This window comes from Oppia nitens, unplaced genomic scaffold, assembly GCF_028296485.1.
Source record: "Oppia nitens isolate AA-2021 unplaced genomic scaffold, nextdenovo-longstitch-racon4-pilon3 scaffold4_pilon_pilon_pilon, whole genome shotgun sequence".
Taxonomy (NCBI): Eukaryota; Metazoa; Arthropoda; class Arachnida; order Sarcoptiformes; family Oppiidae; genus Oppia; species Oppia nitens.
This window is the reverse complement of record NW_026533232.1, coordinates 8,002,044-8,016,730: the sequence shown is the minus strand read 5'-3', so window position 1 is coordinate 8,016,730 and position 14,687 is coordinate 8,002,044. Positions and strand designations below refer to the sequence as shown.

The following is a 14,687-nucleotide window of genomic DNA, read 5'->3' as shown; positions in this document are numbered from 1 at the left end:
GTTTGTTTGAGGTGTCGTTTCTATTAAATTTATATCTTAATTAAAACTAAATAATTTAAATAAAGGCCACCAATTGTTATCCAAAACTACAAGATATCAAACTGTTGTTCATAAATCAATTGGTAAACAAAATTCATAACTTACAAAAAAATTAGATAAAAACTAATTTTAAAACAAAAATGTTTGTTATCACAAAACTAGACAAACAAACAAATTAATAATAACTATAAATAAATACTTGTAATTTAATATCAAAATATGAAATTAACAATTTAAAAATAAAATTACATATCTGTTACTATATTGTAAATTATATAGCAATTTGGTTATACCCTAGTACAATTTTAATAGCAAATTAATTGCTAAAGTTAAATTAGTTTACTAATATTGTACAGTTTATAAACTTAATATATTAAATAAATAAACAAAAACCAGTGTCAATAAGTACAACAAATATTAGAAACAAATATTATTATTATTATTAATCAATTTAAATAATTTTAATTTAATTGTGATTATAAATACAATTCAAATGAGACAAAAGTTTTTTTTTCTAAATAAAACTTGTCGTTCAAAGTTAACCCTAAAAAGAGCTGATAATAATTTAATAGTTTTATCAATAATCACACAATAATTTCGGGACGTATTTGACTGATCCCATAACATAACACGTGTCTCATTGTAAGCCCCCCTTTACAGCATACGAGTGCGCAAACGGCACACAACTGTGCGGACGACCCTTCACTCCATGATTACTGTCTTTATAGACATACCTATCCTTTTTTGTTGCCGTCATTTTTACAGTACAGTCCATATTAATAATCGCCCCTAAAAACTGTTTTTGTGTGTGAATTGATTCAAATATAATTGCAATTCAATTATCCGATTCAAAACTATATAATTTACGGGTAAATATATTATATAATAAATATAGTATTTTTGTATATTAAACAAAAACAATAGTTTCTATTAAATTATTTATATATTTATTATCGTAACAAACGGTCGCATAGTTTATCCAAATGAGTAGTGAAATAGTAATGCAATGCTTGTGTAAAGTGTTTTAACTCTATGGTCGATATGTCCCCCAAAAAGTCCCCCAAAAAAATGTAGCGCTTATTGCAAAACGTTATCTTCAAAAATGTTTGACTTTTCATAAAAAAATAGTTTTGAAAACTTTTTTAATTTATTTGACTTTTAGTTAAAATAATTTTAATTGATTTTATTTTATCAAAAAACTTGTTTTGAATTTAAATTTTTGATTTTATTTGACTTATTATTACAGAAATCTGTGGCAACTTTTGGTCAAAACCATTACCGATAGTATACTATGGATTCGTCGGGTGAACAGCACTTTGATTTGAGTGAATATCGGGTGATCTCTATAGAGGACAACCATAAGGTGGCAATGATTAACACAATGAATGGCATTGTGACTGACCCGCCGGTCGTGGACTTTGCCGATATAAAGTCGATGATCTATAAGTTGCGGGCATTGATTCAGATGTTTGACGACTCATTTATCACTAGTTGTCTGAATGATAACAAATTGAAGACATTCGAGTCGGTGACCGAAGCCGACCTGACAGACATTAGTCAATATATCAGAAATTGGTTGATCTCTTTTTATAACGCCGAAAGTCAAAGCCTTATCGGTAAAACTCATTGATTGTCTTTAAAACAAATAATCTATTGATTAATATATTGTTTCCGTTTATAGAATCACTTAAATTAGAGGACGGCATACAAGAGGTGCTATCGATGGCCGCCTTATTGATACTAAATGTGTTTCGAATGATGAAAGACTCGATACCTGATGTAAGGGAAGCGTTGGACGAGAATTGGATGTATTTGCAAGAGTTTGACGACCAGTTAGAAGCCATGTGGAAGAGTGACAAAGCGTTTACTCTTTTGCAGACAGAGCTCGAGTGCGAACGTATACAACGGTTAGCCGATCGGCAAAAGTTGACAAAATTAGAGAAAGAGGTCAACACTTATAAGAGAAAAGTTCAACAATCAAAGGAAATGCTGGAAAAGTTGAAAAAGTTTGCCTCAAAACCGGCTCCGAAAAGCCGCAAACGTGGCGGAGGTGTTCAAACACCGTCACGAAGAGGTCGACGCAAAGGTGAACAGGGATGGGGTACGAGAACTGAAAGCGAGATTGAACCTGATTTGCCACCACTGCCCGGCACACCAGTGCTTTTGTCGTCATCAGGAACTGGTTCGTCGTGTCGATACTGTGGCAAATGGTTTAACGATTCGGCAAAACTCGCCAAACATATCATAATACACGCGGGTAGCAAACCATTTGCCTGCGATTGGCCCGGTTGTGGCCGACCATTCGACTCCAACTATAAACTACAGCGACACCGGAGATGTCATACTGGGGAACGACCGTTCGCTTGTGAGACATGTGATAAACGGTTTACCAGATCTGATAAACTACGAGAACATCAACGACTGCATCTCAGGGATAGTACAGTCGCTAACCAAAAACAAATAGAAATCAATATTAATCCTCAAGAAGTTGAACAACAAGATGAAGACGATGGAGAAGAACAACAACAAGAGGTAGAAGATGGAGAAGAAGAACAACCAACACATGACAGTGTGGAACACATTCTTATTAATACTGAAGAGATGGTCACCAATGAGTAGTGAAATTAATTTTCTAAATATATTGTAAATCAAACCTATTTTTAATCCAATTGTTTATCACATTTTTAACTATCACTTCATTATTAATTGATAAAAAAAATTACTGTACCGTAAATGTTGTTAATTTTATTGACACAATGTTTCGATTTTTTTTTTGTTTGTTTAAATAGTTTGTATTTTTTAAAATGTTTTTTTCCGAAATTGTTTTTTAAAAAAAATGATTCGTATATATTATATACATATGTATAACATGTAGAAATATTAAATATAATTTTTATAAAAGTAATAATAATAATCACTACAATAGAGATATATTATAATAGTACCGCTAATTACGATATATTTTTTCTTGTATAATGATTTTTTTTATTGATTATTATGAATCATTTTTTCATAATTTATGATAATGATAACCAATTTAATATTAGTTTGAAAACTAAACTAATGGTCATCATATGACAACCAAACAATTATAGATATATATATTAATAATAATATATAACTACCGGTAATTATAATAGATTTTATAATCTTATTTAGTTATTTGTTAATTACTGGTAAAAAAGTTTTTAATTAATTTTAAAATTTACTGAAATCGCGCCCACTTTGACTACAAGTGCCACCCATTGAGTGATTGAAATATAATTTAAACTCCAAATTATTCAGTATCTGTAGTACAATAAGGTTATCAATTATTGCAAGTTTCAGTACCTTTAGATTACTAATAAAATATATAGTCGAATAATGTAAAACATATAATATAAAAACGTACCAATTTGTTAACAATATATTAAAATAATATTAACAAAATAAATATCATTAATATCTGTTATAATAGCAGTAAATATACAGTGAATTGAATGCAAATCATAAATAAAACAACAATTGATTTGCAAATTCACAACACATTTGGTCATCAATTGTGTTATACGTTGACCACAATTACAACAACACTGAAGACATAGAGAGAAAGATATAGGAAGACAATGTCGGACAGCGAAGAGTCGACCAGAGATTCAGACAATGAGGTATTACTTGAAGTGTTTTTTGTTTAACAATTGTTTGATTGATTACCGCTTTGACCACTGCTGTGGTGATGACACCCGTGAATTGCATTGAAGTGCTATAATGTTATTTGACTATTAATAGGCCGAAGAAGTTGAAAGAGAAGAAGAAGAGGCTCCCGATGAAGAGGAACCGGAAGGCGAAGATTTGGATGATTATGACGACGAAGAGGATGAAGACGACGATGACTATAGTCGTCGGCGACGCAAACGAAAAAAGCCAAGACATGGAGGGTTTATATTAGATGAGGCAGAGGTTGACGACGAAATTGAAGACGAAGATGAATGGGAAGAGGGCGCCGATGAGATCATCGAGAAAAACAAACATCTCGACGATGGCTCACAGCGTGAGATGGACTCACATCGACGGTTGAATATGATATGGAATAGTCAAAAGGAGGACGAGATTGAAGACTATTATCGTCGTAAATATGCCGAGTCGTCGGCCGCCGAACGCGGAAACGATGGCGATTTGGATCTTCCCGACGATATTACACAACAGGCACTGATGCCTGGCGTTAAAGATCCGAATCTTTGGATGGTTAAGTGTAAGATCGGCGAAGAAAAGACCACTGTTTTGCAACTCATGCGAAAAGTGATTGCTTTTGCCAATACTGACGAACCGTTGCCTATCAAATCTGTTGTAGCACCGGAAGGTATGTCATGATTATATTGATGGCAATTAATTATCTGATTATATCTATAATATTCTGTCGATAGGTATCAAAGGTTATATCTATATCGAAGCCTTTAAACAGACTCACGTGAAACAAGCCATTCAAGGCTTGGGTAACTTAAGACTTGGTCTCTATAGACAGACAATGGTTCCCATCAATGAAATGACAGATGTGTTGCGCGTCACTAAAGACAGTCAACAGATTAAAGTGAATCAATGGGTGCGACTTAAGCGGGGTCTCTATAAGGATGATTTGGGACAAGTGGACTATGTGGACACAGCACAGAATCAGGTTCATCTGAAACTGATTCCGCGCATTGACTATACCCGACTGAGAGGTGCTCTACGAGCCGCCAGCAGTGAGAATGAAAACAAACGGAAGCGCATGAAACGTCCGCCGGCCAAACTCTTTGATATCGATGCCATTCGTGCAATTGGTGGCGAAGTGACTAACGACGGAGATTTTATTATATTCGAAAGCAATCGCTACCGACGAGGCTTTCTGTATAAAGCGTTTGCCACGAGTGCACTGCTCATCGATGGCGTCAAACCTACACTGTCTGAACTCGAAAAGTTTGAAGAACATCCCGAAGGCATCGAAATACAATTAAGTGAGAGTACTATTGCCGAGGATAAGGGCCACAGTTTTGCACCGGGCGATACCATTGAAGTGTGCGAAGGCGAGTTAGCTCATCTTCAGGGAAAGATTGTAGCCATCGATGGCAATAAGATTACAATGATTCCGAAGCACGAAGATCTAACTGATCCGCTTGACTTTCAGGCGCACGAATTACGCAAATATTTTAAAATGGGTGATCACGTGAAGGTTATCAATGGTAGATATGAAGGCGACACCGGACTCATTGTTCGCGTTGAAGACAATCAAGTTGTCCTCTTCTCGGATCTCACAATGCATGAACTGAAAGTCTTACCCAAAGATTTACAATTATGCGCCGATATGGCCACTGGTGTCGATTCGATGGGTCAGTTCCAATGGGGCGATTTGGTCCAATTGGATGCGCAGACGGTCGGTGTAATTGTGCGGTTAGAGAAAGAAAATTTTCAAATATTAAACCAAAACGGAAAGTTGGTTCACGTCAAACATCAGGCGGTCTCAAAAAAACGAGACACTCGTCGGGCAGTAGCTCTTGATTCTGAACAAAATCAGATTCAAGTGAAAGATCACGTGAAAGTCATCGATGGTCCGCATTCTGGAAGACAAGGAGAAATCAGACATCTTTACAGAAATGCAGCGTTTTTATACTCGAGACAAATGTTAGAAAATGGTGGTATATATGTCTGCAAAACACGACATCTAATTCTTGCAGGCGGTAGTCGACCACTATCTGCGTCGGGAGTACTCAATACTAGTTCTGGATATATGTCGCCCCGCATCGCTGCATCACCACAACATCCTTCAAGCGGCGGTGGAATGACTCCATCCAGAGGTGGAGGAGGAGGAGGTGGTGGTGGTCACGGCGGCGGAGGATTTAAAGGAGGTCGCGACAGATCTGATCTTGAATTGATTGGAAAGACTATTAAGATAACTCAAGGAACGTATAAGGGATACATTGGTATTGTAAAAGATGCAATCGGCACCACAGCACGTGTCGAACTACACTCCACGTGTCAGACTATTACTGTTGATAAAACACGTATTGTTGTGGTCGGTAGCGCTGGTGGCAGCAGTAACACTGGCGGAGTGTCCACTTATGCTAGAAACACGCCTATGTATGGAAGTCAGACACCAATGTATGGTACCGGTAGTAGAACACCAATGTATGGCGGCGCTAGTACTCCGTTACACGACGGTTCACGAACGCCAGCTTATGGTGGAGGTGGCGGAGCCACACCTATGCACGACGGGTCACGAACTCCAGTGCACACATCTAGCATTTGGGATCCAACTGCTTCCACAACCCCGCGTCCAGATTTTGATTACGACGAGCCGTCGCCATCGCCATCAAATCCCTATCAATTAAATCCTCCGACACCTGGCTATCAGAATCCTGAAACACCTCCGGGAGGGCCATACACACCACAAACACCGGGAATGTATGCTTCTGCAGATCATTCATATTCACCTTACAATCCAGCCGGCACACCATCACCAGGCTATGGTGTACCTGGAGCACCCAGTCCTAGCGGTTATATGACACCGAGCCCGGCCTACAATGGACCTCACAGTGTCGGTCCAACTCCTTCGCCCTCTGGTTACGGTTATTCACCGATGACACCGGGCAATATAGCATCACCCCATTTTAATCCACAAACACCAGGTGCTGGTATGGAACAGTCGTATTCGATTGAGTGGCAAACAACCGACATAGAGGTCCGCATCAAAGAGAATCATGACGACAGTGACCTGATTGGCCAAACCGGTATAATTAGAAGTATATCGGGTGGTATGTGTTCAGTATTTTTGCCGCGAGAAGACCGTGTGGTTAGCATTTTGTTGGACCACTTGGAACCAGTTATGCCACAGACTAACGATAAGGTTTGTCTCACCAGATAATAGTGAAAACAATTGAAAAATAATGGTATTATTTGTTTTTTTAATAATAGGTTAAAGTCATATTTGGTGAGGATAGGGAACAAACGGGAACATTGCTTACTATTGATGGTGCCGAAGGTGTGGTCAGTTTTTCGGCCGAAGACATCCGAATGTTACCATTAAGACATTTGTGTAAAATGAAAAAATAATTGCAACGATTGATGTTTACTATCATTACAAAGTGATTATCTTATTAGTTTACCGAATAATTATCCAAAAATATTGGTTATAATTTTTTATAATAATAAATTATGTTGTCTTATATAATAATTTTTTATTTTTCAATTTATGCTGCATTTTCACACAATTTACCCAAAAAATAGTTATATTTTAAAAATTGCTTTGCATTTCATTAGAATTTTATTATTTTTATTATTTTATAAATAAATAATATGTTTTTATAAGTATTATAATAAGTATTAAAAAATAATTTGAATCAAATGCTAACTACAATTTATATAACCAATTGATGAAAAATGTAATAATATTTGATTCAACTCTTGATTGATACACAATCTCTTTAGATTCTTGAGATCAGTTCGACAAATGGGACATCTTTTGACTCCCGAATTAAATGACTGTTCCAGACATGACTGTCAAATTGAAACAAGAGTTGAAATTAAATATTAAAATTTTTTTTAATTGAAATAATAATTATACTTTGCATATATTATGTTTGCACTGAGTAGTGACCGGCTCTCTGACGACATCCAGACAACAGACACACTTGAAGTTTAACTCAAGAGTTTCGATAAATTTCTGATATTAAACAAAAACAATATTTTTAATTATTAGTACATAATTGATAACATTTACTATAATCACTATAACTGATACCTGTTTGCCATCTTTAACATGTGTTATCACTGTTTGCCATAAAGTCTTATTAATTTTATCACATTTTATTAGATTCAAAATATTCTTTGGTATTGAAAATGACAGCAATTTGTGTTTCTTATTTGGAAACGCTTTTTCGTCCATTTTATACGACCTCTTGGCCGCCGTCTCTTTAGACCAGCCGTCAGGATATATGATTGTCAGTCCAAGTCTTTTGCATCTATTTTTGCCATCATTAGTCCAGGGAGATGGTGTCGGATCATCTCTTCTCAACAGATACCTCCACACCAGGAAACCTGATTCTCCAGTTTGTGACCAATATTTAACCACTTTATAAATGCCGTCGTAACGAACGCCAACTTTTGGTAAATACAATGACTTTTTGGCGGCGTTTCTGCCGTTACCACTTCTTAATACTCTAACCGGTTGTCCTAATTGCCAATCGGTTCCAGCATTTGCACCGGTAGTACCATTGAATGGTGCGTAACAATTAAGGGCCAGAGCTTTGTTACATCTTTTTAATTCCTGATCTTTAGTTTGCGGTCCTCCCACTCGACATTTGTTAACTGTTTTATCCTTACCACCCGATGCTGTATAATAAAACTCATTTCCTAAATCGATGTCTTCATCATAGGAACAGGAGAACACTATAGAGTAGGCGCCACTGTTTTCTTTGCCGTGAATTCCAGCAACAAGTGGTGTATGGAGACCAGCTTCAGAGGCTTGAAATCGAAATCGCCACCACATTCCTACTTCAATACCGGGAATGGGACCGAAGTGACCTTTGGGAACAGTTTCGCACACTTGTGTTCGTCCGACACAAGCCATACCGCGACCCCATTCTTTAACTCCGACCCGATTCAGACCTTTCTTGCGTTTCTCAAGTTGATTGGTCTGAATGGTCAACAATTTGTTTAGATCAGTGTTGACACAGTCATCGCAATACCAGTCTTCGTCGGGTATGACTGTCAACGGTTTCTTTAGACACCAGATATGATAAATAGCGTTACACTCGTCGCATATGATCTGCTTTTCCGGTTCAGTCTTAAGACCGCATCGATTGCACGAACACTTCTTGCATGTCGTCATCTGGTTGTCCATACAGTCCGCACAATCGGGTGCTGTATTACCTATAGTTTCAATATATTTAACCAATAGTTAGTCCAATTGTTTTTATGCATTTAAAACATTATAATCTATTATTGTCTAAAATATTATATATTGTTTAATATTTTTTAAACAAATATTTTTTAAAGCTTTTAACGATAAATATAATAAAAGCTTTAAAATTGTATTTGTATTATCAAATTATTTGTTTTTAATCAAACATAAAAAACTATTGACTTTTATTAGTTTTTCTCAATTTTATGTTTATATATGTTTTGTAGAATAATTTTCAAAATTTGTGTTGAATTGTTAATATAAGTAATTTTTTTCTTAATAAAACACTTGACATTAAACTTTATATTATAAATAAATAAGGGTTTCGTGTTATTATTGGCAATGAATCTGTTATTTTCTTGTTGTATTTGATATGAAAATTGTATGAAAAACTTGTTTCATATGGTATTTGTATGACAAACATATTATTTATTATTTAATAAAAAAAAAACAACTAAAATATTAGTTTTTGTTTTTACTATAAATAAAACAACAACAAAAAACAATAAAACAAAATTATATAGTAATTTTCAATTGCTAGACAATGGGTTACCGGACACAAACACTACATGTGCTAAGGGGTTGTTGCTGTGAAAAATGGGTTATTGGTTATGTAAGTGGCAAATACCGGTGCTATTGATATCTGTATAAGTTATATACGATAACTCAGGGGAAAGAAACACTTATAAGAAAACTATTTTTTTACTTTTTCAAACAAAAACTTACAAATAATAATTAAAAAATTAAATCCTGTTTTTAATGCATTAATTTATAAATTAATAATATAAATAAATAAAGTATTAGTAATTTTTGAAAAATAAAATAATTGATAACTATTAAAAATTAATAATACGAAAAAATATTACTGTACTAAATTAGTACTGTACTAAGTTACTAATAATAATACTGTAAATAAAAATAAATTTTTAAAACAACAAAATTTTGGTTTAATTATATTATTAAACCATTTTCACAGTTGACTTACGCTTAGTTTTGGTGCCACACTGTATGAGATTCTCTAACTCTGGGGACCGTTCGATGATCCTAACGGTGCTCTCGATTTGGTATATTTCGTTGACATACCTTATCAATTGATGTTTGAGTACAATATCCGACACATATATAGTAGAAAACAGTTTTCTCTTTGGTTTTGTTAGTTTTTTCTCGACCCGACACTCATACCAATAACCCCTTTCCTCTGGAGAATCGGCATTAAAGTTGGCCAGTACTCTCTGTCCTGCCCTGAGCTCATCAAACGATATTATTACCGATGCTTGTGGTCTAATATATGACAGTTTTAAATAAATATTTGTCCCCAAAGATTGTCTATAAAAATTAACACAATATCTATGCTCTAATGTTGAACTATTTGATAAAATTTTGCTGATCGTAGCCTCAAACCAGGCACCGGTATCAGAGTCGAGCGCATCCACGTGTTCTCCTACTCTATAATAGTCATCTGATTCTAGAGATATATCATAATTATTGTGGTTTTCTTCATCACTTAAGTTGGACTCAGTTTGATTAGTAACACCGGTATCGTCGGTATTGTCGACTTTTTTCGTGTCATAATTGAGTTGAAGATCCTGTAGTCTCACCAATACGTGTATTACATTATTTAATTTAATATTATACTCGTATAAAGTATAGCCATTATCGAGCTATTGTTATAGACATGAAAATGTATTCAAATTAATAATAATAAAAACACTCGCATTAGTTATGATATTATGTTAAGTCAATAATAATGCCTAAACATATATTTATTATTTTTTTCATATTTGCATTGTTTGAGTTAATTAAATGTTAAATTGTCGGTAAATTATTAATATAAATATGGTTTATATTTAATACTATATATGGGTTTATAAGTCATGGAAGAGAGTTTTGGGAAAGTTTGTGGGAATTGGGATATGGGTTGCTGTCTATTATTATTACTACTACAGTATTACAGGTGTATGGTATACAACAATATATTTAAGTTATTTGTATTATTATATACAACTGTATAATACATACCTCTTTGCCATCAAAAAACAGTCTAACAAGTGCTATGGTGTCACACATCCATTTTTGGGCCACTTTTTCGCGTAACTCATCGATAGTCTCATTAATAGAGCGACAATTAATGTGAAATGTCTGGGTGTCTGCACTACCCAATTGGCGTACCCTTACATACATATCTTCTATAATATTATTGTTTCTCAATTGTTGTTTTTATAATAGTAGTAATAATAATAATAATATAAAAGTGTTGAAATCTATTTAAGTGTCGGACCTATTATTTAGTTGTTCACGTGAACCGAATACACGAAAAATTATTTTTTTATTAACAAAATAAAAATACAATTGAAAAGCAAAATTTCACATTCAATTTGAAAGCACTAATTTATTTCTTTCACGAATATTTAAAAAAAAATAAATTATTTCATTGTTTTTTAGCAATTGACATAATTTTTTTTATAAAAAATTATAAATGATATTACATGATTTTTATAAATTAATAGTATAAATTTTATGCTATAAATATATATATATTTATATTTATATTACTACATGCAATATAATGTTATAAAGTGTTATAAACCATAACCATAGTTATACAGTATATCATCTACAAAACTGATGGCCAAAAAGTTTTTCACACAAAAAAACTTTTGCCATATGTTTGGCTTAGTTGTGCCCGAAAGCAAAGCGTTACCAAAAACCTATTTGATAGCTAAGGGAACTATAGCTTTGTTAAGCAAAAAGAGGGGGGACTGGAGTTTGGTAACAAAAAAAAATGGTTTGTGCGGAAAAACTTTCCTAAACTAATACCAGTGCTATAGTCAGTGCAAAAATTCTGCACAACTATCAATCGAATTGTACCTATTTTTTCCAACGAACTGTTCCCCTACTCTTCCGTCCCCCCTCTTGTCGACAACCAGGTGCCCAATTGAGGCCCTACTCCCTCAGCTGTTTTCAATGCCCAATAAAAACCCAATGGCACATACAGTACAGTATATTCATTCATCAATTATAATGAAAAACCATAAAAGGATTCAAATACAAGGACAGACACTTTTTCCGTCCATATAATCAATGGATTTACACTGGAGTTGTATATTAGGAGAGAAAGGCTTGGCCTACAAAAAGCTTTCATTTTGACTCTCAAATACAATATTATAGGTAAATGTAATCTCATATAATCTTTATTAGCATTTGCCGATCAATAGTCTATGACTATGAGTCTAATGTAATACCTGTACATAATATACCATTACTTCTATAATTAGAAACAATACTGTATTCAATGTATTGTCAATACATTAACATAAGTTATAATTAGAAATAAGATGTCATTGTTTTGTTGAAATAGGAATTTCATTTTAAAATTTTAAGTTACTATTTAGTATATGTTTAATAAATTATAATTTAAAATTTACATTAAAATAGCTAATTATTTTTTTATTGAAATAATAATATTAATTATTATAATTGTCTAATTTAGTTTAAAATTACAACAAATAATTGATCGTATCGTTTGCATAGCATTTTTATCACATAATTACATATATTTTATAAGAAGTTTTATTAACATAATAAATGAGTTCTGGTTAGTCATCACCAAAAGAGGTGATAAAAATTTGCGGATAAAATAAGAGATTTGAAATTTGATAATTTTTTTTAAAAAAAAGCAAAATAAAATGTTTATAAAATTTTGCATCAAAAAATCCAATTTAGCAAAATAATTGACTTTTAATACTATATAATTTTAGTTGTGTTAGAAAATTAAACTAAACTTTTAAAAAAACAAACTTAATAACTATTTTTTATAATCATTTAATTTATGGCATCAGAAAAAAATTAAAGAGTTAAGAGTCATGTCTATACTATACTATACCTTATATTCTGTATTTAATTTGCAGTAATATAGTATTAGTATACAGTTTAGTTAGCAAATGATTATTGTTATTATACTATAAATTTGATGAGTATTAACTAAAAAATATTACTTTATATTATATAAGTTTACTCAACTGTTCATCACAACATTTATCAAAATATTGTTTTTTTTTTGTAAATTTTATCCAAAACATTTAGCCAAAAACATATTAATTTTAACTTTAATTTAGCAAGATAAACATTTTATGTATTAAAATAAATTGTTTTTAAGTTTATTAATAATTATTTTTTATATTTTATTATTTAATTTTTTATAAATAATTTGTTATTTAAAAAAATATAGTATAAAATCAAATAAATCGTTAACCTTATAAAAAAAAAGTTAATATGAGTTTTAGTGTTTTTATAAAATACTTATCGTTAATAGTAATGAAAATATTTTGTACCAAACTTTTCAAAAAATAGTTGAATCTCATAGGAAACACAGTCATAATTTATATGACAGTAATATTATATAAATATATATTAAATTATATTTAATGAACTTTGATGTCAAATCGTATACCAGTTATCGGTCGCATTCAGAGAGTATCTTAAAATTTTTAAAAACTCTTTAAAATACAGGTACAGTCTAGTAAAGAGAGAGAGAGAGCATCAAAGGTGAGGTATATCTCAAGTAAGCGAGAAAACGGTACAATCGGTGGCACTGAAGGGCCGACTATGCAATTCAATGATCGGTATTTCTTCAATGATTATTATTATTGTGCTATTTATTTGTTAGTATCCACGGGGTATATGAAGGGATGTTACTAATTAACAACTATAAGGGTGTAGATATTGTATATATTGTATATAATTACGATATTAACCATTAATAATATTTAATTATTTTTAATAATACTACTACACTATTATTAAAGAACTGTTGCTATAAAATAAAATTGTAATAAATATTGTAAACTGTTGTATATTTCGAAAAAAGATTGTTATAAAATTCAAGTAAATGTTAAGTAGATATTGATAAGTAATATAAATTTGATTTGAAAAAGTTTTATATTTTATTTTATAAATATATATATTTTTTAATTTTGTAAACTAAACCTGTATTTTATTGACTTTTATACTCTTGAGTAGACAACTAAGTACATCTGATACTCGTAATATAAGCCTCTCTCTCTCTCTCTCTCTCTCTCTCTCTCTCTCTCTCTCTCTCTCTCTCTCTCTCTCTCTCTCTCTCTCATTGATTCAATTGATTGCTACTAATTTATTTTGGTGTACATAAACTAAACTGTTTTTGTCGTATGTTTGTATGGGTAGAGAAGTGCCTCTCCTCCAGTTCCTACCTCTCCCTTTTGTATCAGTGCTACCTCTCCTCTGCCATCCACATACCGGAACTGTTATGTTGTATAGTCCTGTGTTCGAGTCAGTACCACTGGTTTTATACTACTAGTGCGCCTCATATAAGAAATAGCCATCATTTCAATCTTTATGTAGGTTTTGTTGGCACTGAGATCTCCCGAAAAAAAACTTCAGTGAGAAAAAGACAGGAATACCAGTCATTCCGGACAGGGATTATCAAAATGAGAGGAGATTTTCAATACATAAGTCAGGGATGTCTTGTTTACACAGATATACGCTATATGTTTAGTATACCCGGTTTGGGGGTCACTGTGTGATCCATTCAAACATTGTTTTCCAATGAAAAAGTGATTCAATGACTATAATAATGAATGACTTGTTTGAACCAAATCTTTGAAAACAGCTTTACTTAAACATTAATACAATGTTATACAGAAGTCTTGAAAATAATATTAATATTATATTATAATCTATTTTAGTAACAATTTTCGCA

At 32.6% G+C, this 14,687-nt stretch overlaps 3 protein-coding genes across 4 annotated transcripts; 2 read left to right on the top strand and 1 right to left on the bottom strand.

The window, feature by feature from the left end:
• The first annotated feature begins 717 nt into the window (after positions 1 to 717).
• Positions 718 to 2,705, top strand: LOC128959642 (zinc finger protein 189-like). 2 transcript variants are annotated; one of them, XM_054305643.1, is made up of 3 exons: positions 718 to 908; positions 1,286 to 1,655; positions 1,721 to 2,705. In XM_054305643.1, exons 2-3 carry the CDS (start codon positions 1,331 to 1,333, stop codon positions 2,656 to 2,658), a joined length of 1,263 nt encoding a protein of 420 aa, XP_054161618.1. In that variant the 5' UTR covers positions 718 to 908; positions 1,286 to 1,330; the 3' UTR covers positions 2,659 to 2,705. The 2 variants fall into 2 exon arrangements, with proteins under 2 accessions (XP_054161618.1, XP_054161619.1); XM_054305644.1 differs by lacking the exon at positions 718 to 908 and adding an exon at positions 1,069 to 1,143.
• Positions 2,706 to 3,475: 770 nt separating this feature from the next.
• LOC128959628 (transcription elongation factor SPT5-like) lies at positions 3,476 to 7,185 on the top strand. Its single transcript, XM_054305623.1, has 4 exons — positions 3,476 to 3,686; positions 3,808 to 4,378; positions 4,443 to 6,895; positions 6,964 to 7,185. The coding sequence occupies exons 1-4, from the start codon at positions 3,645 to 3,647 to the stop codon at positions 7,099 to 7,101; spliced, it is 3,204 nt and encodes a 1,067-aa protein (XP_054161598.1). The 5' UTR covers positions 3,476 to 3,644; the 3' UTR covers positions 7,102 to 7,185.
• A 252-nt stretch (positions 7,186 to 7,437) lies between these two features.
• Positions 7,438 to 11,131, bottom strand: LOC128960384 (E3 ubiquitin-protein ligase UHRF1-like; the record flags this gene model as incomplete). The annotated part of the gene is made up of 5 exons (XM_054306454.1): positions 10,970 to 11,131; positions 9,936 to 10,611; positions 7,790 to 8,919; positions 7,613 to 7,711; positions 7,438 to 7,545 (listed from the first exon to the last, which is right to left on the bottom strand). Coding segments are annotated over exons 1-5 (2,175 nt in total), but the record flags the coding sequence as incomplete, so codon positions are not given.
• Positions 11,132 to 14,687: the final 3,556 nt, after the last annotated feature.